The sequence below is a fragment of the Vulpes lagopus genome, chromosome 22 (genome assembly GCF_018345385.1).
Source record: "Vulpes lagopus strain Blue_001 chromosome 22, ASM1834538v1, whole genome shotgun sequence".
In the NCBI taxonomy this organism is placed as follows: Eukaryota; Metazoa; Chordata; class Mammalia; order Carnivora; family Canidae; genus Vulpes; species Vulpes lagopus.
In genome coordinates, this window is record NC_054845.1 from 29,753,504 (window position 1) to 29,777,222 (window position 23,719).

A 23,719-nucleotide genomic window follows, 5' to 3' on the forward strand; every position below is an offset into this window, starting at 1 on the left:
CACAGGGTCCCTGGATAAACGTGTGTGTCAGGCAAGGAAGCAAACCTCTCAGCTGGTGATTCAAGATCTGGAAGAGGGACCAGGAAGGGTGATGGAGAACAGAATCACCTAGCTGTGCCCTGGGAAGTGTGGCCACAGACCTGTCTCGGTGCTGGGGTTGCCTTAGATGACGAGAGGGGCCTGCAGCCAGAAGCCCTGAGTGCCGGGCCGGTTTCTCCTCCGATAGGTCTTTGGGCAAGATGCTCAACCTCCTTGTGACTCAGTATTCTCATCTGTAAAATGGAGATGATCATTCTTATGCCTCCTAAAGACACTGCCAGGATTTAAAAGTCAGTACTTGGGGCCCCTGGGTGGCTCACTGGTCAAGGGTCTGCCTTCGGCTCAGGGTGTGACCCCAGGGTCCTGGGATCGAGTCCCGCATCAGGCTTCTCCCTCTGCCTGTGTCTCTGCTTCTCTCTCTCTGTCTCTCATGAATAAATAAATACGATCTTAAAAAAACAGAAAGTAGTTTTCTTCTTCTGTCGAGAGAGATCAAGAACGTTGACTTCTATTTCTGTCCGTGCGACACCACACCGCCGTACCTACGTTTCCACAGTGGCTCTTCCCGGTGTGGGCCAGAGTTCTAACGCCAGGGCTCCGGCCTCTGACGCTGCATCCTGAGAGCGGGGTGAGCGCACAATCGCCAGCCACCGTGCGTCTGACTGTGGAGGTTTCCCGTGCAGGCTCCTTCCCCCTTTATCGTCGTCCTAAAGCACATTCTCCTCCCCTACCTCTCGTTTCCTCTCTGGTCGCACGTTTTGGAAAGGGCTGCTCCGGCTGTGCTGGGTAAGTCACTAGCTCCCTGGCACAGACGAGGAAGCCGACGCTCAGAACGGTCCGGCTTGGGGAAGGCGCGCAGCTGGGATTCAGACGGGCGACCCTGCCTGCACCGCCCGCCGCCCGTCCAGTGCGGGCACCTCTCAGCCCCCAGCATGCTTTAGCCTCTGACCTTTCCTTTATCTCGTCCTCTTTGCTCCCAGCTGTCCGGGGCATTTCTCCGGCCAAACCGTGCTGCGTTTGTGAGTAAGATTCTGAAGAGGGTTCCCTCTCCCCCGCCCGCACGGCGCGCCCACACCCTCCTGCAGTCACCACCCTCCGCGCGGGGCGGCTTCCCCCTGATGAGGAGGGGACCTCACACACCTGCGAGGAAAGCCCCGCGGAGACCGTGGAGGCCCCCAGGGCCCGCGACCCTCTCCCTAGGCCCGTGGCCCTCACGTGCGGGGCCCGCTTCCCCCTCTGCCTGCGTCTCTGCCTCTCTCTGAGTGTCTCTCATGAATAAATACATAAAATCTTAAAAAATGAAAAAAAAAAAGGGAAAGCCTGAACCTTAGCTCAGAGCTGGATTTCCGGGAACGTGAAGCTCCGGAGCAGTGAGTAACCGTGAGGGCTGGAGTAAGGCCTTCGGGAGGAGCAGAAACCCGGGCTGCCGAGGCCGGACGGGGCGGCGGAGCCCCCGTGCCCATCCCGAGCAGTAGCTCCCGCGCGAACCTTCCCTTCCAGGGAGGAAAACTGAGCCGCTGAAGTGGGAAAACGCTTAATGCGCCGGGGCGTTCCTCGGGCCTCATCCATCCTCCACCAGAGGCCACCTGCCAACCGCAGCTTGGCCAGCGAGAAGCGAGCTGAAAGGCGGTGGAGCTGGCGGGGGCTGCGGAGCCTGGTGTCCAAACAGAAGGTTTGGGCCCAGCACGGCGCAGGCCCTTCCCAGCTCTCCGGTCCCGGAGCCGCGATGAGGGCTGGGGACCCGCTCCTCGCCTCGCCCGTTGCCCTGCCCTTGGCCGGCGTGGCCGAGTCCCTGGGCCGCACCACGTTCCGAGGTCACAGCCCAGGCGTGGGGGCGATTCCGCGCCCTCTACTCTTGCCAGGACCGTGGACTTGCTCCTTTCCAGGTCCCCACCCCACCTGCCGGGCCTGGGAGAGTCGCGGCCGCCTGTGCAGGGCTGCGGCCTCGGGCCCGCGCTCGGGCTCGCCTTCCACGGCCGCCTCGGCCCGCAGGAGACCCCCAGGAGACCCGCGCGAGGCCCGGGGACCAGTCAGGCAGCGGACAAGGAAGGTTCCGGCCGAGCCACGGCCACGGGCCTCGTCACAGCGCCAGCGGCCAGGACTGCCTGACCCCCCCCCCCCCCCCGGGGGCAGCGACGCTCGGAGCCCTGCATAGTCCTTGAAACTGTGCTGTTCCCGCCTAGCTTGACGGAGGAGCAAAGCTCGGATCTCCCGGGCGTCGAGCAGGGGGCGGGCCGCGGTCAAAACCCTGCGTGAGGGGGCGCCCGGGGCCCGGGGGGGGGGTGCAGCGCCCGCTGCTGCTTTCTGCACAGGTCGTGACCTCAGGGTCCTGAGCCCCAGCCCCGCAGGGCGCCCTCCCAGCAGGGACTCGGGTGCCCTCTCTCTCCTTCTGCCCCCCCCCCTCCCCGCCCCCTCTCATGCACTCTCTCTCTCTCTCTCAATGTCTCGCAAATAAATAAATGTATCTTTAAAAAAATACGCCGTCTATGTATTAACTCATGTAATATTCGCTATGACAGCGTCTAGACGTATTTACTGTCCCACCTTACAGGTCAAGACATCTGAACCCAGAGGTCACAGAACCGGTCTGCGGCCACCAGCTCTCCGGGGGATTCCGGCCCAGGGGCCGCCGCCGCAGCGCCAACACACGCCGAGGGAACCGATGTCCAACGAAGGTTTAAAGCCAAAGGGAATCACCTGAAGATCCCAGGGAGAAGGTTCCCAGGGGCCAGAGCCTTTCTAGCACCTGCCCTGCCTTTCTAGACCTTAGGAGGTCTCTGCCAGCAGCTCCAGCCGGGACCCTTGCAGGGATTCTTCCCGTGACCTCGGAGCACTCGGCCCCCCTGGGAGACTGCGGCCCACCCACAGCCCCAGGGCTGCTCATTCAAGCCCTCTGTGTTCCTTCTTAAACTGGCAACGGGCCCCCGAGGGGCTGGGCCAGAGAACACCTGCACGGCCCTGCCAGCTATCAGCCTTTCTAAAAGGCTGTGAACCAGGGGACGCCGGGCTGGCTCCAGGGTGGAGCGTCTGCCTTCAGCCCAGGGCATGATCCCAGGGTCCTGGGGTCCTAGGATGGAGCCCTGCATCAGGATCCTCGCAGGGAGCCTGCTTCTCCTTCTGCCTGTGTCTCTGCTTCTCTCTCTGAATAATCATGAATAATTAATCACTAATAAATAAATAAAATCTTAAAAAAAAAAAAAAAAGCTGTGAACCAGGAACTCCAAATGGGATCAAGCCACACATCCCAAGTCTACCCCAAAGTGAGCTTTGCCTCAGGGGGGGGGCACATGCCACACAGTGTTCTCCTCTTCTCCATCAACCTCTCCAAAGCAGGTTCAATCCCTGCTTCATCTCTGTCACTTCTAATTGAAGGGGGGAGAAGGAAGGTACTGATATTTATTATCTACTACGGATACTAGGTCACCTACTTTAAATGCCTTAATCTTTTTTTTTTTTTTTTTTAAAGAGAATCTTAAGCAGCCTCTGTGCCCAGCACAGAGCCTGAAGCCGGGCTCCATCTCACAACCCTGAGATCCAGACCCTGGGGTCATGACCTGATCCGAAATCAAGAGTCAGACTGACGCTTAACAGACTGAGCCTTAAGTGCCTTCATCTTTATATTCATGATATAATTGTACTTATTTGCCAAGTAAGGAAAGCAACAGGCGCCCAGAATGTTTGCAATAGCTTGCAAGTGTTAGCTTGGCAGGTGAGCAGCTGCTTTGGAATTCAAACCCAGATAAGTCCAGGGCCAAAGTCTGTGCTCTTTCTGCCCCGGGGTGTCCTGAAGGTGGCCTGAGCACTTCCTGCTGGCCTCCCGCGCGGGTCTGTAATCACTGTGCGGGAAGGCAGTGAGAGGGTGCATTTTAGAAGCAGAACACCTGGAATTTGGGGACCGTTTCTACAGAGCATGCTTAAAAGGATTAAATCAAATAACCCAGGTGAAGAATTTGGCACCGAGGTTAGAAAAGAACAGGCAGGCGGTGCAGGTGAACCATCCTGCTCCCCCAGGGCCAGAAGGGGGAGCGTGGGGAAGATACTCAAAGGAACAGTTAAATAAACAGATGAACCCATATCTAGAGCCTCTTCCAAACGGTTCTTCAACGCTCTACGTTTTTATTTGGTTTTGTTGAAATAACCAATTGACTCTAAGAAATAACCCACTTTTCCCTACATTTCATCAGAGATACCCAGAAAAACATAAGGAGGCATATGTTTTCGTTGAATTGGCTCTAACAAAGCCCCTGACGCCAGAAGAGAGGCAAGGGCTGTGAGCCTCCCACGAGGTGCACACTCTTCCTTTTATGATCCTTTCAGTATTTGCTGCTCAGATCCTGAGCGCAAACACCGACACCAAGTCTCCAGTGGTTTTCTGTGTTCTGAGATGTACGGGCCCCTCCGGATCCTGCTGTGACTCGGTTCTGAGACATAAACAACTCCGGCGCTTAGGCACCTAAGTAGAAGCTTCCCCGGCATCCATTAGGAGGCAGGTCAATAAAGAGGTGATCAAAGGGCGATTGGAATGATAGGAACCCAGAAACATCCTTGCAACTGGAGAGAACTTTCCTAAATTGCGTTTTTCAACACAACTAGGTGCTTTTTTGTGTCCTATCCTTAGTTAATGCATTTTAACACGAAAAACATTAGATTTGTTTTTAAAGCTACTTTTGTCTACTTACTGCTTTTGGAAATCAGAAAATAAATACACGAAGACTCCTTCTTACACTCTCCCCAATACGTTACTAAAGTTTTAAATGGTTCAAATCCACTCATGTGTAATTTGCTTAATGTTTGGGGGTAATTTTTTAAGTTTCTCTAAGGCATTTGGACAGTGCCATGTGAAAACATACACTTCACCTTCCCAGACACCAGCCACGATTTGACTCAGCTGCATGATGAGGACTTTGGTAATTTTTATCAGAATTAAATATGAAGATTTGAGATAACACACTGTACACTTCCTCGTTTTCATTTATGCACTTTCACAAATTGTGGCTGAAATGTGGCAGAAAAAGTCTTCAAATAATTCGCGATCATTGTGCCACTGATATCCAGGTTTTATGAAAAGTATAGTTTCTCGCGACAAAGAGGGGAACACAAAATAGTAAGAGCGCTCAGCACTCAAGCAATCAAAGAATTCAGTCAAGAAGCAGGATATAATTTCAAAAGACAAAAAACAAACACAAAACAAAACCCAATAACCTTTGTTTGTAGGATTATCGGTTCAAAAATCCCATAGTAGACAGATGTCTATTTACCACAGCAACAAAAATAGACAAAAAAAAAAAAAAATCACTTGGGAATAAATTTAACATGAAATGTTGGAAACCTCATTTGAGAAAAAAACAAAATTTTCCTGAAAGACACAAGATGTAGATCTAAACAAAAGGGCACACGGTCTCGATTACTCAACAGTATAAAAGCATCAGTTCCAGTAAAAATACCAAGACATTGTTTAGGGAGCAGGGCAAGTAGGAGTAAAGATTATATGGAAAGATAAACGCAGGAACAGTCAGGAAACATTTAAAAAGAAGCGCTTCAGGGCAGCCCAGGGGGCTCGGCGGCTTAGCGCAGCCTCCAGCCCAGGGCCTAATCCTGGAGGCCCGGATCGAGTCCCGCGTCGGGCTCCCCGCATGGAGCCTGCTTCTCCCTCTGCCTGGGTCTCTGCCTCTCCGTCTCTCTGTGTGTCTTTTATGAAAAAATAAAATCTTTAAAAAAAAACAGAAATTTAAAAAAACAAAGCACTTCAGCATGGGATCAGGCCTGCTCGACACGGCCACGTACACGAAGTCACAGAAGCTCTAGAAAGAGCCCCGGCGCCCCGGCAGGTCCACGACAAAGCTGGCACCTCCAGGAGGGACGGGGCAAGGACGGGCTTTTCCGATAGGTGATGAGGGGACAGTGATTCACCATCTGGAAAAAGATAAAATTCGATCCGCATCTCACAGCACAGAGGAGATGAACCTCCAGGTGAGTCACGGATCTGAGTGACGTACTTTGGGGATGTCGGTGAGGTGCAGAGGCCACGTAGGCCACGGAGGCCACGGAGGCCGCAGCAAGAGTTGGCCCGACGACTCGGGGGCAGGCAGGGGATTTTCTGACAGTGGGGCGGGGGGCGCTGATGACACCCCCGGGGGTCGGGGAGGCGAGGCCAAGGGAGGTGTCCGAAGTGACTGCCGCGTGCCCCAGGAGACCCAGGCCCCGGAGGCCGGGCTGCCGTCCAGCCAGGGCGGGGTCTCCCTCGGGCAAGGCGTCCCGCATTGGCCCGGGGCGGGCTGGGGACTGGGCAGTCGGGGCGGCGGTGGGGCCTCGAGGAGAAGGCTCCCACCTGGAGAATCACGGAGGCGTTGGTAAAGGGAGGGACACTCCGGGCTGCGAGCTCGGTTAGCTGCCCCTTGGCTTTCCCCTCCCCAGGCTTCAGGCAGCGGGGTGCGGGGTGCGGGGTGCGGGGGGTCCCCGCTAGTGCCCTGCCTCAGCCAGCCCGCTGCTCCCTCACCATGAACGTGGGGGGAAGAAGAGGAAGGGAGGGCCGCCCGGGCCGGCGGCGGAGCAAGGCCTCGGCCCAGGGCGTCACCCCGAGACCCGGGATCGAGTCCCGCAGCGGGTCCCCGCAGGAGCCTGCTTCTCCCTCGGCCTGCGTCTCTGCCTCTCTCTCTGTGCCTCAGGAATAAATAACTAAAATCTTAAGAAGAGGAAAGGCCAAGTCCTTGCCAAGGCCGTCAGGCCCTGCACACGCAGCCCCCACCGAGCTCTCCCCGTGCTGCAGCTCCAGCCTCCCACGCTCTGCAGCAGCCGCTCTGGCTCCTTGCTTTGCCTCACACACAGGAGGCTCACTCCTGTCTTGCAGCATTTTGGCTAGAGCTATGGTCTCTGCCCGGCACCTCTTTTCTTGATTTTCACTCAGCTAAATTTCTCACCTCTTTCAAATTCTTTGAATGTGCATCGTCCTGATGACTCCAGGATGGAGTCAAACTGCCCCTCGCCCCTGTGCTTTCTGTGTGTGCAGTAACCTGCTTCTTCTTTCCTCCACAGCACTCATCACCTTCCAGCATATTGTGGAATTTATTGTTTTTAAAAAGATTTTATTTATTCATTCATGAGAGGCAAAGAGAGAGGCAGAGACACAGGCAGAGGGAGAAGCAGGCTCCCTGCGGGGAGCCCAATGCGGGACTCGATCCCGGGACCCCGGGGTCACACCCTGAGCCCAAGGCAGGTGCTCAACCACTGAGCCACCCAGGTGTCCCAGAATTTATCTTTTTATTAGGCTTATGGCTTATCGTCCGGCTTCCTCTGCAAGAACGTGGATTCCACAGGAGGGGAGATCTCTGTTTTGTTCGCTGATGTTCTTTTAAGAATCTAAACTAGTATCTATATGTGATAGGTACTCAATACACGCATCACAGTGTAGTTATGTCATCAATGCTCGGGAATGGAAAATTCTGTTAATTCCAAGCTTTCCATGCCCTAATCATGTTGCACCACTTGTGTTTACATAAGGAGCAAAAACATGGAAAAATCTGAATACCTTTCAGTGTGGCCAATATAAGAATCTAATATGCTTAGTCCAGGCTGGGTCAGTTCAAACCAAATTCAATGTGGCCAGAGGGAAGACCTCAAGGAACAATTTGGAGAGGAGGCAGGGGGTTGGCAGTGGTGGATAGAACCACGGAGGAAGTCGGAAGAAAATCATGAGGACCGTGACTCCTTGGCTACAGGCTCTTCACGCACACTTGTGGGAGAGGAACCTGCTCGTGAAGCTCACCGAGGTTCACTGCCTTGTGTCCACATCACTTCTGTGTCTCTTGTCTCAGGAATAGACACACAAGGTCTGCCCTTTGGATACCAGGTGGGAACGGAGTCCAGTGGCCCACTGGCAGGTGGCTGTCGCGTGTGGCCAATCACCCTGCAGCTTAGCAGCTGATAGCAGCTTTTTTATTTTGTTCAAAATTTGGAGGGTCAGAAATTCAGGAAGGGCTCACATGGGCAGCCTGGGGTCTCACCGGGGCCCCGGGGTCTGGATCAGACCTGTGGAACCAGTGCCTGAGTCCCGGAGGCCCAGGGCATTTCCTCACGTCGCTCCTGTGCGCGGCCTCCGAGGCCTCCCTATGCCTCCTCCAGCCGCTCCTTTCAGCCCCTGGGAGCGGGACAGCAGCCTACGGGTGGGATGGGACGGGCAGGGGTGGTGGCGGAGGGACAGCCACGCACACCGCACACTTGCGCTCGTCCACACGAGCTCTTTTGAGTTGACCCACATAGGACCCAAACTGCACAGACGAGCATCATTTATTAAGCGCCTACTATGTGCCTGACACGGAGCTCAAAGTGATCGTGTCACTCCCGAGAGCAGTTAGAACGGGGAGAGCGACAACTGTGAGGGCGGACGGGAGTACGCAGGGAGAACACGGACCCGGGGGTTGGGGGGCGTGGGCCTCTAGTGAGCGGGATGAGCTGAGGGTTTTGTGCACAGGTGTGCTGGGAACAAGACCCGAGGGGCAGGGGCAGAGCAGGGATGGTTAGGAGGCTAATGGAATCTGGGACGCAGGGTCAGGTCGTGGTCCCGGGGTCCTGGAATCGAGTCCCACGTCAGGCTCCCTGCTCAGCAGGGGCCTGCTTCTCCCTCCCCGTTGGCCCCTCTCCCCTGCTCATGCTCTCTAATAAATAAAATCTTTAAAAAAAAAAAAAAGGGAGGCTAATGGAATCATCCAGAATGACACTCACCTGGACCATGGTAAGAGCAGCTCGGTGGTGCCAAGGGGCCATGTTGGGGGACATTCGGACGGTGGAGCCCACAGGCTTGTACTAAGGTTTGTCTGCAAGCCTGCGCGTGTTTTCAGCACACGTGCACCTGGGACCCATTGGATAGACCAGCGAAGGCTCCACGTGCTGCCGCCCGGTACGGGCCGTCACTGCCTGCCGCGGTCCACGGGAGCTCCGGCTGCGGGAACCGTGCCACAGCGCTCCTGCTGTAAAGAAACTTCCACTACCCTTTCTCCAGAACGTCACACTCAGGACTTAAATAAAGGAGCATGGGCTTCGAGGTCAGACAGACTGGGCTGGAACCTTCAGCTCCCGTGTGGGTTTGACCCAGCAAGTAGTTTTAGGCCCGTTCTACCCTGCAGGTGACCACACCGACGGTGGTCCTGGAACCCACTTCTCCGCTTTCCTGAGAAACCGTAGGTGCTGACAGGTAATGGGCTTCCCGAGGGAGAGTTTGCTGCACAGTTCAAGGAGAGAGACCTAAGAGAGAGACCTAAGATAGAGACCTAAGAGAGACCTAAGAGAGAGATCTGAGAGAGAGACCTAAGCCAGAGACTCAGGAGCTGAAGGGGGGAGGGAAGGAAGCCTGGGACTCACACACGTGAACCACTCACCTAAGAACATTTCCTCTTACAAATGAACACTAAGCTACGTGAAATCTCAAAAGGGAAGGCGAGAACAAGAACTTGCTCATGTGTTTCCACTTTCCAAGTGAAAAGGGGTCACCTGACCGTCCGGCAACCTTGGCAATGAGCACATCAGGTTGTCACGATGGCATCAGTCATCCAGTCGGCCTTTCTCCCTCTGGGCCCTTGGCTGCTCAGGAGCCTTCCGGTGCTGACCTGGGTTCTACCTAGACTGTCCTAAAGACACGTGGTCTGGGGACGCCTGGTGCTGCAGCCGGTTAAGCGGCCGGCTCGGTTTCAGTTCAGGCCGTGATCTCAGGCTGGTGCGATCAAGCCCCACATCAGGCTCTATGCTCAGTGCAGATTCTGCTTGAGACTCTCTCTCCCTCTCCCTCTGCTCCTTCTGCTTGTGCCCTCTCACTCTAAAATAAATAAATAGATAAATCTTTAAAAAAATCAGATATGTGGTCAGGTTGGGAGATACAATTCTCATTTAAAATAATAAACTGGAATTCCGTATGTTAAGGCATTAAGATATGTCCTTTTATTCCCTGTTCAAAGTAAGAAAATTCAAGTGTTTGCAACGGTGTGAAGGTATCAGCAGTAAGAATAAAAAACTTAAAATATGCATATTCTTTTTTTAAAATTATTTATTTATTCATGAGAGACAGAGAGAGAGGCAGAGTCCCAGGCAGAGGGAGAAGCAGGTTCCCTGCAGGGAGCCCAATGCAGGACTCGATCCCAGGACTCTGGGGTCACACCCAGAGCCAAAGGCAGACGCTCAACCGCTGAGCCACCCAGGTGCCCAAAACATGCATATTCTTTGACCTAGTAATTCCTAGTAATGTTAAATTCCTGTGAAAATAATTGGAAGAGTGGGCAAAGGGATGCCTGGGTGGCTCAGTGGTTGAGCGTCTGCCTTCAGTCCAGGGCATGATCCTTGAGTCTGGGGATCGAGTCACACATTGGGCTTCCTGCATAGAGCCTGCTTCTCCCTCTGCCTATGTCTCTGCCTCTCTCTCTGTGTCTTTCATAAAATAAAATAAAATATTAAAAAAAAAGAGTGGGCAAAGGCATACTGAGTTTAGTACTCTTAGACTTTTAATTAAAATTATTAATTTAATAATTAATAAATTAAATATTAAATCACCTGGTGCAGGCTGGGTGATGCCGCAGTGCACACACACATGCTCACCCTACCTCAGGGGGCTGAAACTACAAAGCCTTACTGATTCCCCAGGCAGGGTAGTCGGGCTCCGGGGCATCTTCTGTGTCTGGGGCTGTGGGAATCCCACGGGGGCTAAGCCCCTCACCTGCCAGTGACGGCTTCCCCTGCACTTCTTTGGCCAAAGCCAGTCATGTGGCCTCACTGACCCTCAGGGCCCCCAGGGCAGGTCCCACAGCACAGAGTCGCATCCCTAAGTGAAAATGCTCCTGCGGAGCTCTGTTCTTTGATGTGGGCCAGCAACCCCAAATACATCAGGTGGGGGCGGGGGGAGTACAGCCCCTTAAAACTGTATCCACGGGCGTTTGTTACAGATGCGCGCACACATTTAAGAAAAACACTGCGAAGACCTCGGCCCGAGTTGAACGGTGTTTTCTCTGTGTGGTGGGACAGAGGGCCTAAGACTAATCTTAATACTTTTTGGTATTATCTTTTTATTTTCGCTTTCTTTTTATTCTTTATTATATGTTATTTTATTACATATCATTTATTAAATAAAGCGAGATCGCTTTGGGGAAACACAGTAAACTGCCATGCTGGTTTCTAAGAAATCAACTTCTTATCAGCTGAGCAGAGGAATCAGTTCTCCTGGGTCTGAACTACCCTGTGTTCATCCACAGAACTGAGCGTCTGATGTGGAGAACACGGCACGGACGCCCAAGTCTCCGTGGGACTCAGCGAGCCTAGGCGTCCAGAGCCATCGGGCTTCGAGGCTTCACCAACCTCCAAGGAGGTAATAATACTTGACCCCTAACCCCGACAGGAAACTCTCATTACATCCTAGTGCGTGAAAGCAGGTGGTATTGGAGAAGGCAAGTGCTTTCGAGTCAGACAGACGGACAGACGGGATTGTCTCGGTTTTCTCATCTGTAAAACAGAGACAATGATGCTCTGCAGGGGAGCTGCCAGGACTGAGGAGTATCATGCGGACAGAGCCCCGGGCACAGCTGGTGGCTCTATGACTGCCTTATGTCCTATCAAACGTAACAGAAGCTGAATTAAGCCACAGAGTAACAAGCAAGGAACATTTTATTGTGTATGTATATTCTCAAAAAAACCCACAAAAACTGAACCCACAAACAGGAGCAAAGAACAAAGTTTTCTAACTCTCTGGGATACACAGGGCACCGCATCTTATAGAAACAGAGCTCGTACAAGACAAAATGTACTAATCAACACCGCCCTTTGCTTCCCCCCGTCAAAAAGGCTATAGAGTAAAACACTTTAAATTGTATCCTAATATAAATTTGTTGCACAATTAATCGATTTACTCAAAGAGTTACTGTACAGTAAACTGCAGAAAATAGAGTAGGTGTTCAATGACCTGCTCATAATTAACAATTAAGCAATAGACACTTGAATAAATATAGCATGTATTACTTACTTGTTAGGCCTCACATTTATAATGAGCAGATGGTTATCATTAATAGTAACTGGTTCCTTACATTTTAGAAGACATCAGATCCAGTAACGGAAGTAGGAAGTAAATGAACGAAACCTCTCATTTTAGAAAATATTGCCTCGGGTCTGAGTCACTATGGAATTTATTATATATGCAGGTAGGCCAGTTTCAACCAAGTGCCACATTCTAGAGCCCTATTTTTTGTTCATATCCTGCAGGCAGCAGGCCAGAAGTAGGACGTGGTGAATAGAGGTGTACAGTGCACTGAATAACCTGTGGCCAGCTAATGCCATGGGGGTGTTTCTATCATTTGCACTAAAAAAAAAAAAAAAAAAAAAAAGGCAATTTTAGAACATGTCTCCAATGAAAGATTGCGTTTCCTTATTGCATCTGTACTAGATCTAAAACCCAAGAATCTTCTCTAACATCCTGTACTTCTTAACCCCTAGCTATAGAAATCCGCGTTGAGTATTCAGGAATGGAAAAACCGTGAACTGTTAGTTGAAGAGCTATTTTAAAGGACCCGTTTAAGAGTAGTGCAGACAAAATAAGGCAGGACCTAGAAGTCTAGCTGGGTTTTCCTTATGTGTCCAGTCGGCAGAATTCAGAAAATAATTTTTGCCCACCTCTATAAAAAATATTACCCCATTTGCTCCCTGGTGTGTAGTAGAGACAAGACAAACCTGCTGTGTGTGTTTTTAAAAAGCAAAGTGCAAACAGGCTCTGGTAGGGAGAAAAGTCCATGAAAACACACTTGCCTTTTCTGGATACCCTTCTCCATTCTTCCTTCCCTGTGCCTTTCCCTTCTGGTTTATATTAGCTTAACCCCTAATATCAGGAGGTGCTCTCACGACCTCATGTTCCCTACAGAATACTGGGTTCTTCATTAAGAATTTTTTTAAAATAAAAGAAAGTAGAAAGCTACGGCATGATATTGTGCTCAGTCTACCACAGATTATAAAACCACATTTTCCAGAAGTTAAAGGCAAACAAAACCACAGTTCAGTACTCGTCAAAAGGCAAGACACAGATCCTGCCCTATTTTCCCTTCAGGACGTTGGTGAAATCCCCAGGGGAGCACCTGTGGACGCGCCGGACCATTAGCTGAACAGGAGCTGCCCCGGAAGGTCCCCTTCCTCCCGTCTCCTTCCAGCCTGTCTTCGCATCAGTCGTTTTGCAAGGATCGTACAGACCGGTCTTGTTTTAGAGGAAACACCCTCCTCAGGTGACAGAACACAGAGGTCACACGGAGCGACAAAACCCTTCCGTCTTATTTCTGAAAACAAGTCCATTTTTAATGCAGGTCATTCTAGAATACGAGCTGCCTGACCTCCTTTCCTTATTGCGTGTGTCACTTGGCCAGGGCACGTCTCCGTTTAACGACCGGTCTTCGGCCCGACAGTCCGTCTCAGTCGTCGGAAACCAGGCTGAGTCCCTTCCTGCTACGGCGCCGAGCCGCCCCGCCGCCTTCCCACCACCTGGGCAGTGACGCAGTGGTGAGGTTTTCTGTTTCCACCAGGAAGACTCGCAAAAGCGTCGCTGCTACCTGCTCTAGAATCTGTCGTTGACACAAGCGGCCTGTGTCCCTCAGCCGCACAGCCCTAGGGGGGCCCGGAGCGGCGTTCACGGGAACTAAGTCTTGGCACATCGGAGCGCAGGCTCCCCGGCCCGCCGCTGCCCCCCCCCCGCCTTCCCCGCTTGCTACCGAGCGGCCCAAAACCCGAGAAATGCCGTTTGCTACGGGGCAGCTTGCAGGGTGGGAAGGGCCGTGCGGGCCGCCAGGGACCAGCGCTCCAGGTGACCCGCTGCCGTCCGCGCACGGCCGGGACGGTCCTTACAGGGAGAAGTCAGCAGTTTGGAGGCTCCCGACTTGTTCTGTTTTGCTCCTCCGAGGCGTGGTGAGGAGCGGCCACCCCCGCAGGGCCGCCTGCCGCCCACCCGGCCCCCGAGCAGCAGCGGAGTCAGGCGGCGGCTCCCCCTCAACGGCACCGGGAACACGGCGTCCTCGGGGCACGTGCGGGAAGGGGCGGGCGGCGCCAGGAGGGTCCCACGCGGGAGGAGCGAGGCCTCCCGCCGCGGCCCAGGGCAAGGCGCCGCCCGAACGCTCCAGCAAAGTGGGAAGCGCGACGCCCTCGGAACGGTTCTTCCCTCGCCAAGCCGCAGGGGCAAAGGGCTCCGTCAGCCCACGGGAGCTCGCGGCCGGCGGCGTCTCACCCAGGTCCCTCCTCGCCTCGGGAACCGCCACGGATGAGCCTTCGTCCCATGCTCGTCCCCACGGGCCGTTCCACAAATGCCCCCAACACACCTCACGTTTTTTGTTTTGTTTTAAATGTCGTCGTGTTCTGGTCTGTTCCAGCGGCCACCGTCCGTCCAGGTGACGAGCGGGCAGCCGCGGGCAGGCGCGGGCAGGGGACACCTCGCCCGGCTCCCGGGTCAGCGAGGGGCGAAGCCGGCCGCCAGGCTGCAGCCCACCACGGGCGTCATGTCCCATATCTGCAGAGGAAGGACAGGCCGCAGACGGCAGCTCACCACGGGCCCGAGGCACAGCTCACCCCGAAAACAGACGGACTTAGGCCTGACCAGGGGCCCGCGGGCTCGCTCGGTCCCTCCGTCACCACAGACCCTCTCCGGTCCGACACAGAGAGGAAGCCCTGGCGCACCAAGGCGCGGGCCGAGCTGACAGGTGCTTACCCGCAGGTTACGTAGCAACGTCTGCCGCTAAAAGGCCTGCTGGGAAAGGCCCCCCTTAAAATCAAGGGTCTCACGGTTCCACAAGTCCAGAGCCGTGCTCAGTTAAAACCCGGCTTTTAGCTTCTGCGCTGGTGGCCGAGGACTGAGTGACAACAAATGTGTGGTTATTTCTGACACTGAGCAAACCGTCCAGGATGGCGGCCACACTAGCCAGGGAAGGGGGACCAGGGAGGCCTGGCTACGGCCCAGACGGGCCGGGGGGCAGGAGCCCCGGGCGGATGCAGGGCTCTGAGACAGAGCTGGTGCAGGAAAGCCCTGGAGTAGGCAGCCACGGACCCACGGGGCTCAGGTTTCCAGCCGGCCACAGGTCGCAGGAGACCGTGACAGGCGGCTTGTAAGAAGGGAAGGCGGGACGCCTGGCTCAGGTGGTGACCCCGGGGTGCCGCAGGGAGCCTGCTTCTCCCTCTGCCTGCGTCTCTGCCTCCCTCTGTGTGTCTCTCATGAATAAAAAAAAAAAAAGGAAGGTAAGGACCGCCTGGGTGGCTCTGTCGCTTAAGGGCCTGTCCTCGGGTCAGGCTGGGAACCAGGGCCCTGGGATGGAGCCCCACCTCTGGCTCCCTGCTCGGGGGGCGCCTGCTTCTCCCTCTGCCCCTGCCCCACACCCCTTCTCCTCTCTCTCACCCTCTCTCTCTCAAAAATAAATAATAAAACCTTAAAAAAAAAGAGCGGGGTTGGCAGGCCTGCCCATCAGAAGCTGAGACTGCAGCAGCAGCCAGCCGTTCGCAGCACAGTCACGAGCGGCCTACACCCCGCCACGTCGGGACAATGGAGGTTACCTTTACGATGCGGTCGGTCCCACAGGTCACCATCAGTCCCCTGGCTACGTCCATGGACATGTGGGAGATGTTATGCTTTCCTTCGTGAAAGGTCGCTAGAGAAGTCCGGCTGACAGAGAGAAAAGAGGAAAGAGACGGCTGAGAGCTCCCCCGTTTCCAGGGCCGAGGGAACACCTGACCATAAAGGAAACAGCGACAGTGTTAAGATTTACTTCTAAAAATGGGGCTACAGTTGGGGAAAGTTCATGATTAGAAGGCAGAAGGCATGACCAGCTGCCAGGCTGCTCTACGTAAGGTTGGACGGAACTGCCCGAGTAACTGCTCCCCGTGGTGTCAGTGGAGAGGCCGCTATACCCCCGACACAGGGCAGGGGCCTCGGGGCGCTGCGGGGACCCCGCCCGGGGGAGCGAGGCGGGCCTGGGGCCCCGGTGTGCCCGGACCGTGTTGCGCTGTGCGAGCTTTCCAAGTTCGGCCTCTGCCAAGGTTTGCCACTCTAGCACTTTCGAAGAGGATTCGAAGGGAAGGAAAAGAAAATTAAACTTTCTATGCGCGTGTGCAGAGGCTGGTGCACTGGGGCGAACCGGCTCTGCCACTGTGGCCGCTTGGGCTCATCCCCGCAGGACACCTGGGTGCTCCCGGGGCTGCACCTGAGTGCTCCCGGGGGCCGCCGGGCTGCTCTCCTGCTCTGCGCAGCCCCAGGCCTCACCGGGGCTGGGAGCACCTCCTCTGAGGTCACAGGGCGGGGGCGGAATTCCTGCCCCAGAGCCCAGCACGTGGCAGACACACAATCGCGTCACTTCCCAGGCTCCTCCCCCCGCAGGTGCACGGTAGGAGCAGGGCCCGCCAACACTCACTCCTCGTCCTTGATGGAGTCGTAGCAGGAGTCGCACACGCGGACCTGGAACTCGAAGCCCATGACGGGGTAGCTGGAGCGCTTGCTGCTGCACCTCCCACACACCGCCTGCCCGCACTTCCTGCAGTGGTGCTTCAGCATGGGCGGAAGGAGGGAAGGGAGGGGAGCTTGCACCTCGATGCTCCGATTTCCCCTCAGGGTGGGGCGCGGGGTGGGCAAGATCCGCCCTGAGCTGTGACTACCCCGTTTGGCATACCCATCAACACAAAAGGGAGACGGGATCAATACTTGTCAAGGATTTCCAAGTATCCTTGGTTTCACTGGTCAAATGCTACTTTTTATTCATCCATATTATCCATGTAGATGTCAACAGGCAGCACTATTAAAACCAGTTTCAAGTTCATTTAAGCGCTCAAATGAGTACAGGTTTCAGGGGAAAAAAATCTATTCCCATGTCGGAGAAAAGTTTTGAAATAATGTAATATGTTCTCACGAGACACTGAATATCCATAATCATGTATTTCACTATTTCTTTTAATCTTTCAAACTGAAATTCTGGTAATAAGCTTCAAGAGCATTCAGAATAGTCTGGTTAGTTAAGTTTGTCATGTTCTTTAAAAAGTGTAGTGACCCATACCTTTCCTCTCTTCTAGTACTTAATTCATAAGATGGAAACTAGTTTCCTCACGTTTCCTGTAGAGGCAGGGACCATGTCCCCCATCAGCTACAACGCACCAGGTCGCACAGGGCAGGCACTGTGGGGAGCAGGCCTACGAGGGGGCATCAGAACGCCACAGGGGTGCTAAGATCACGCCTGCGCGGCCTGCCAGCCTCACGTTAGACCTTGTGGTACGGCGGCTTTGTGGGTACAAGTAAAGAAGGTTTATTTAATACACAAACTTTAGGCCAGTCCCTCCTACAGGTGCAAGGACATAAAATCAGCATTCTTTCTTCACTCACCTGCACCAGTTCACAGTCAGCCTACTGGGCGACCTTCGAGGTTGCTGTAGAAATCTGTTTTTTTGTAGGACTTTAGAATTATATGAGCACCTAGTGATAAGGGCATCTTTGAAATCTACAGGCTATTTGGGACATGTTTCTTTAATCCAAAAAAAAGAAAAAAAAAAAAGTACCAGAAACATGCTTAATAAAAGTGTTCCAGGTTCGCTTTACGGATAATTAAGGTTCTTAGTGTTGGGAGTGTTCCAGCGAGGGCCAAACTGTCACATTTTTTAACAAACGATGACAGCGTAAGGCTCACAATCATATGAGCTGCTTCACTGTCATTCTGTGTGTGGCGCATGAACAGTGCCTCCGGCGAGCAATACCCCTAGATGAAGGATCTTTTGTGCATTTACAAACAGGCTCTCAGTGTTGCACACACATCCCTGCTTTCCCAACACCAGACAGGCGATGGGACACACAGACAACCATCTCACAGGCCCCGGGAAGGCCCCACTCATGTTAGTCACACAGAGACCGTGACGTCAAAATGCCAGCATTCGTAGCACTTGTACGAAAAAGTGTAATTCCAAACAAAATGACAGATTAACACCACACATAAGATACATGATCAACACAGTGACCGTTCAGCGTTGGCTACTCACTTGTCTCAACCCCAGCGTCTTTGTGTCCCACATCTGCTTTATGTTCCAGAAAAAGGGCTGCTCGCACTTCTGGCAAGAATCACTCTCCAGCCACTGAGGAGCCTGGGGGAGGGGAAAGCCAAAGCCACCGTTAGAGCATCTCCTGGTTTCCTAGGATTTCTCAGGGTTAATGCAATGGTTTTAGACCTTGTGGTTGTTAGCATTTTTAAAAAAATTCCTCGTTATAGCTGTCACCATATTCAGTGTTACGTGTGTTCGGTGATCTCCATCATTTTAGCAAGGTTGACCGGACTGCTCGAATTTTAATCTAGAGATAGGAAGGAGTGATTCGGTCTTCACTGTGAACTGCTCAGGGCTCTCTTCATGTGGTTCTTTTCTATGCCAGAGTTGTTGAGCACCTAGGCCAGTTGGGCGAGAGCCCGTTTCTTATAGAACCTGGTGAACTAGCACTTGGGATGTCTGGTGGGGTCACAGGGTGACCAACAGGAGAGCTCTTCTGTGTGCGTCCGTCACACAGACTTGCCACCTCCCAGCTCCTATGAGCGGCCCCCCATCCTGTGTGCGCACAGTACCCCCAGCCCCTCTCCATGCCATCACCCTTCATGCACTCTTCCTTTCTGCCACTAACCTGTTACACACTGCTCTTGCCCATCCTTGTATACAGATGGCCTGTCACGGACTAGGTTCTCAATGAATTTTTATTGAAACACGACGATTAAAGTCTCGGCATTACTTTAACAAGAACTTAGAAAATATTTCTCCAAACAAACCATTACAAATTGTACCCGATCAGGGGCCCCTGAGGGGCTCAGTCGGTTAAGGATCTGCCTTTGCTCAGGTCACGATCTCAGGGTCCTGGGATGGAGCCCCAATGTGCGGCTCCCTGACCCTCCCCCGACTCATGTGCACACGTGCGCTCTCTCTCTCAAATTAATAAGTGAAATCTTTAAAAAAAAAAAAACAAAAATTGTACTCTTGTACTCGATTACAAGATAAAGCTGTTCAAATCTATTATTTAACCTCAATCACTTACTATATATGTGCAATAACAACAGAAAATATATATTTCTGTCAATTAAACCAAAGACTGAAGAAACCATCTTTTCTTGATCGTAAAGTTGAACATTCAAGAAAAATACACATGGTAAGAGGAGACAATGCTGGGAGAGCCAAAGACACCCCATCACACCGGCCCTCTGCACAGAGGTGGAGACAGAGGGCTTCCCAGGCTCAAACGGGAACTGCCAGGGGCTTCAAGGGCAGGTGACTCTGCTTCCTTCTTTTGCTTCCTATTGCATCAGAACTTTTGGGGTTCCTACTTCTGATTTTAGATGTCACTAGAAACACTGCTACACCTGATGGCCACTACAAAGGGGTTTCTTGGTGGGGGCGGGAGTGAGCGCTCCCAAATTGCATGTGATGGGCTGAGGCCCAGGAGAGGCACCTGGGAGAGAAGGGAGGCTGGGGGCAGTGCAGGCGGAGGCGGCACGAGGAAGCTGTTACCCGGTGCCACCACCACAGCAGGGAAGGGGGTTTGGGAGCACCGACTCCGCAGGGAGGGAAGCCGGGACCCCAGCAAGCCAACGGGGCCAGATGGCCTCAGGGCCACCCCGTGGAGAGAGGGTGGTGAGTGCAGGCCATGCCCCGAGGGGCTGGTGCCCCAGCAGCGCCCTAGGCCACACTGGCCGATCTGGGAGCCGATGCCCGTGCCTGTCTGCCCCGCCCCATGTGGCAACACCTGAGCATCCCTGCGCATGGATCTGGGCGCCAGGCCCAGCAGGGGCTCCCTCAGGGGCTCCACTCCGTCTTGGGGCTCAGAAGACAATATTGCTTTGCTGAGCTGGAGGGGACAGGGGCTCAAGGGAGGAAACGTGCACATGAAGTGATTTGACAACATGACAAACAAAAAACATCAGAAATGAACAGGCTTTCTGATTTAGTGTAAGAAATACCCATCATTTTGTTTCTTTTAACAGGACGAAGTGCTGTGCTCCAAGTTGTCAGAACCATCCTGTTACGTGCTTGTTCTATACAGAGAAAAACAATTTCTTTCCTAAGGAGAGCAAAAGAGAACGTTACCCAGGCTTCCTGACTGTTCCGCTCTCTTCTACATACTGTTCCATCTGCCCAATGGGCACAAAGATGACGTGGCAAGAATAATCCCCCTGCACCGCTGTTACCAATTGCTGCAATAATCCCCGCTGTACTAAGGCAGACCATACACACTAGTCTACACCGCTATACACCCACTTTATCCAGCCGTTGAAAATAATGTCCTCTGTTAAAGAGGATTCATAATTAATTATGAATTATTACTAATTATTACTTGCTCATCTATATCTCATGCCTACTTCCAGAAAGGAGCAGGGAGGCAAATGTACTTCCAACCTGCCCCAATCAGTATTTCCAGGTAAGTCAGAAAGAAATTCCAAGCAAGCAGGTGAGGCTAACAGATCTGGGACGCACTCCGTATGCCTTTGCCCAGGGAAGTCCTACACATGGCGCAAACCCTCACTCAGGGCCAGGGCCTTATGGATCATAGGCTGTTGGCCTTCACACTATACTACGCTGGTTAAAAAAAATTACTACTACTAAAAATAATGCATTTTAAAAAAAGATTTACTGGGATCCCTGGGTGGCGCAGCGGTTTGGCGCCTGTCTTTGGCCCAGGGCGCGATCCTGCAGACCCGGGATCGAATCCCACATGGGGCTCCCGGTGCATGGAGCCTGCTTCTCCCTCTGCCTGTGTCTCTGCCTCTCTCTCTCTCTCTCTCTCTCTCTCTCTCTCTCTGTGACTATCATAAATAAAAAAAAAAAAATTAAAAAAAAAAGATTTACTTATTTATTTGGGGGAGAGAGAGTGTGTGGTGGGGGCAGGGGGCAGAGAGACTCTCAGGCAGACTCTGCACTGAGAGTGGAGCCCGATCTGGGGCTCGACCTAAGATCCTGAGATCACAATCTGGGCTAAAAGCCAGGTGCCCCAACAATGCATCTCTTTGACATAATTTGCTCCCCCACCGACACGGTCAACTATGGAGAGGGAAGCTGTTAGAGCGTGATGTGTTACCAGCCAGTGTGACATGACCTGGGGTGACCTTCCACAGACGATCGAAAGCTGGCTCGCCTGCACAGGAGGCATCCCGAGTGACAGGGCTGTCTTTTCTTTCCCTAGATGTACAGATAAACTCCACCGTCACGTAACCTTGAAGGTGGGAATCTTGCTTTTATCTTTTAACTTTTTTTCCTAAAGGAATTTAGCAAGGATGAGAATCGTGGACTGAAATCCACGTGGGTAAGCCCTCAGGAGAACCACCGGCAGCACTGGCCCCAGGGGTCACCGTCCCACGGGAGCCAGGGAACACAGCCTCTGTCCTCAACAACCACAAACAAACAGGCCCAGAGTCGGGGGAACCGAACAGTACACTAGCCGTCCTCAATGCCTATAACCAGCAGCTGCTGTAAAACAGTTAAAATGAGTCTTTGTAAGGGAAGCGTTTATGATTAGTATCAAGCCAATGTTGTGTGTATTTAATACGAGGCACCTTAAGCTGTACCAAGATACTTTGCCAGTACACAGGTAGTCAAGAGCTCCTCTACCTAACTCATCTCACTGGGTCACTACAAAAGCCAGCAGTCACCACTTCCCCACATTATGGACTTTATGGGGTCGTCAATTTCCTCCCTGAGATTACAAGCCTATAAGAAGCAGGCAACACCCCTGTGTATAGAGCATGGGGGCCATAAAGTCTGGAAATGAGTAATGCCGCTAGTTTTTTTTTAACAGATCAGACCCCTTGCTAGGTCTTCTGTGATATGGGGAAGACGCAGGTTTATTGAGTGAAAACGAGACTCCCAAGGAATCGGAGGCGACGCAAAACAGACAGGTGCACAGTCTGGTGGGAATGTCGCACCCACACCGGGCCGCTGCTTCTACGGGGCACAGAGCCGGCCTCCCCTCCGCACAACTCCCATCACGTCGCCCAGCACAGTGCACAGCGCCATGTGGTATCGTAAGCCCTTGACGATGCCTGTGTGCCTGCGTCCAGGGGCTCAGTAATTGCCTGCGGTTAGACTGAGAGTCCTCGGTCTCCCGGACTCTGAACTCTCTTTTGAGTCAACAAGAAGTCTCTTCTGCTATTTACATCACAGGCTGGAAAAGACCGATAATAGCCGTGCTGGCAGACGTGAGAATGGAAATCCTGCCTGGAAGTCACCGGACAACATCTATAAAAAGCAGTAAGAATGTACATCTCCTTGTCCCAGAATGTCTATTTTCAGAAATTTGTCTGAAATAAATAACTGAACATGCACACAATGACGAGATCAAGAATGGTCGCTGCAGCATTATTTAAAATAGAAAAAAAGACCGAGTTGCCCCCAGGTAAGGGAACAGACTGCAGTTGCTACAGAAGACAGTTGGAGGTGGGGAAGGGGTGAAGGGGGCCAAAAGGCACGAACTTCCACTTACAAGGTAAGTCAGCCCTGGGGACGTGACACACAGTAGGGGGCTAAGGCAGGCTGCACGGTGTTTTTCAAAGTTGCTAAGAGAGTAAGTCTGAAAAGTTCTCGTCACAAGAAACGAAGTTCTGTAACGATGTGTGGTGCTGGGTGCTGGGTGCTGGGTGCTGACCAGGCTCACTGCGGCGATCACATCCCACAATATATACAAATGCCGGATCGCTCTGCTTACACCTGAAGCTCATATAATGATACGTGTCGGTTATTCCCCAATGTAAGAGGAGGCGGGGAGGTTGTGTAGACAATCAGATGGGTCTCAAGACCCAGAAGCAGCTTTGGAAGTTGTGTGGCTGAATGAGTCTAGTTTATGGGGGGAGGGAACAGACCCTGTGAGAAACGGTGACCCTCCTCCCAACAGGGTCTCACGACTCTTCATGGCCCAAACAAATGAGAACTCAGGTCTCCTGAAAAGAACACCACAGCGACGTGCACTCCGCGGACAACATAGCGGAGAGCAGAGACAGCGTTTCCCAGGAGAACGTCAGGCTCCGGGCTGGTCCCCGGCACCGGTCACAGCAGGCCTCCAGGCATCGGGGACAGGGATGCTGCAGCCGCGTCCCCGGGCTCGGGTGTCTCTGTCAGCTGGGTCTGCAGGCAACGCCTGTCACTGCGGAAACCCTGAGACGGGGAGGGGATGCGCCGCGCCGGGACCTGCAGGACCCCGTCAGACGACACCGGGGGGCATGAGGGCAGGGGCCCCCCGCCAGCCGTGCCTGCTCGTTCTCTTACCTCCTCTCTGCTAACGTCCATGTTCCACACGGCGATCCCTCCATCCGAGGAACAGGAGACCAGCTGCCTCGTGAGCTGAAGGTAACACAGGGCCTGCACCCTGTCGCTGCAAACAACACACAGCGGTCACTCGTCTCCATGTGGAAAGCACGGATGCTGGGTCCCTCCCCGTGCTGGAACCAGCGGCTGGCATTTCACCACTGGCAACTGGGGACGTACTACGGCTTCTAGCATGAACGTTAGCCAGAGTCCTGTGACTTACTCTACAGCACAGAAACTCTACTTTCACATCAGTCCCTCAGAACTGCAGGCCCCACCCAGGACGGCGGCCACGGCTCTCAGGGCCCATCACTGAGCTCCGCTCCTCCTCAGGTCCACAACATTCACCCACCGCCCTGCAGACTCGCGTGCAGACTCTTTCCTCGGCTACTTTACA

General features: G+C 53.3%; 1 protein-coding gene across 2 annotated transcripts in view; it reads right to left on the reverse strand.

The window, feature by feature from the left end:
- Window positions 1–11,658: 11,658 nt before the first annotated feature.
- Window positions 11,659–23,719, reverse strand: part of WDFY1 (WD repeat and FYVE domain containing 1) — a 45,041-nt gene continuing 32,980 nt past the window's right edge. Inside the window, exons 8-12 of one of the 2 annotated variants that reach the window (XR_005985021.1) lie at window positions 23,284–23,389; window positions 18,037–18,138; window positions 16,431–16,667; window positions 15,577–15,685; window positions 11,659–14,542 (exon numbers count right to left, since the gene is read on the reverse strand). Coding sequence is in view for 1 of the 2 variants with exons in the window: in XM_041737249.1 (XP_041593183.1) it covers window positions 14,483–14,542; window positions 15,577–15,685; window positions 16,431–16,561; window positions 18,037–18,138; window positions 23,284–23,389 (508 nt within the window). In the remaining variant the exon portion in view is untranslated. The remainder of the gene's footprint in view (window positions 14,543–15,576; window positions 15,686–16,430; window positions 16,668–18,036; window positions 18,139–23,283; window positions 23,390–23,719) is intronic. The other variant, XM_041737249.1, reaches the window with a different exon arrangement.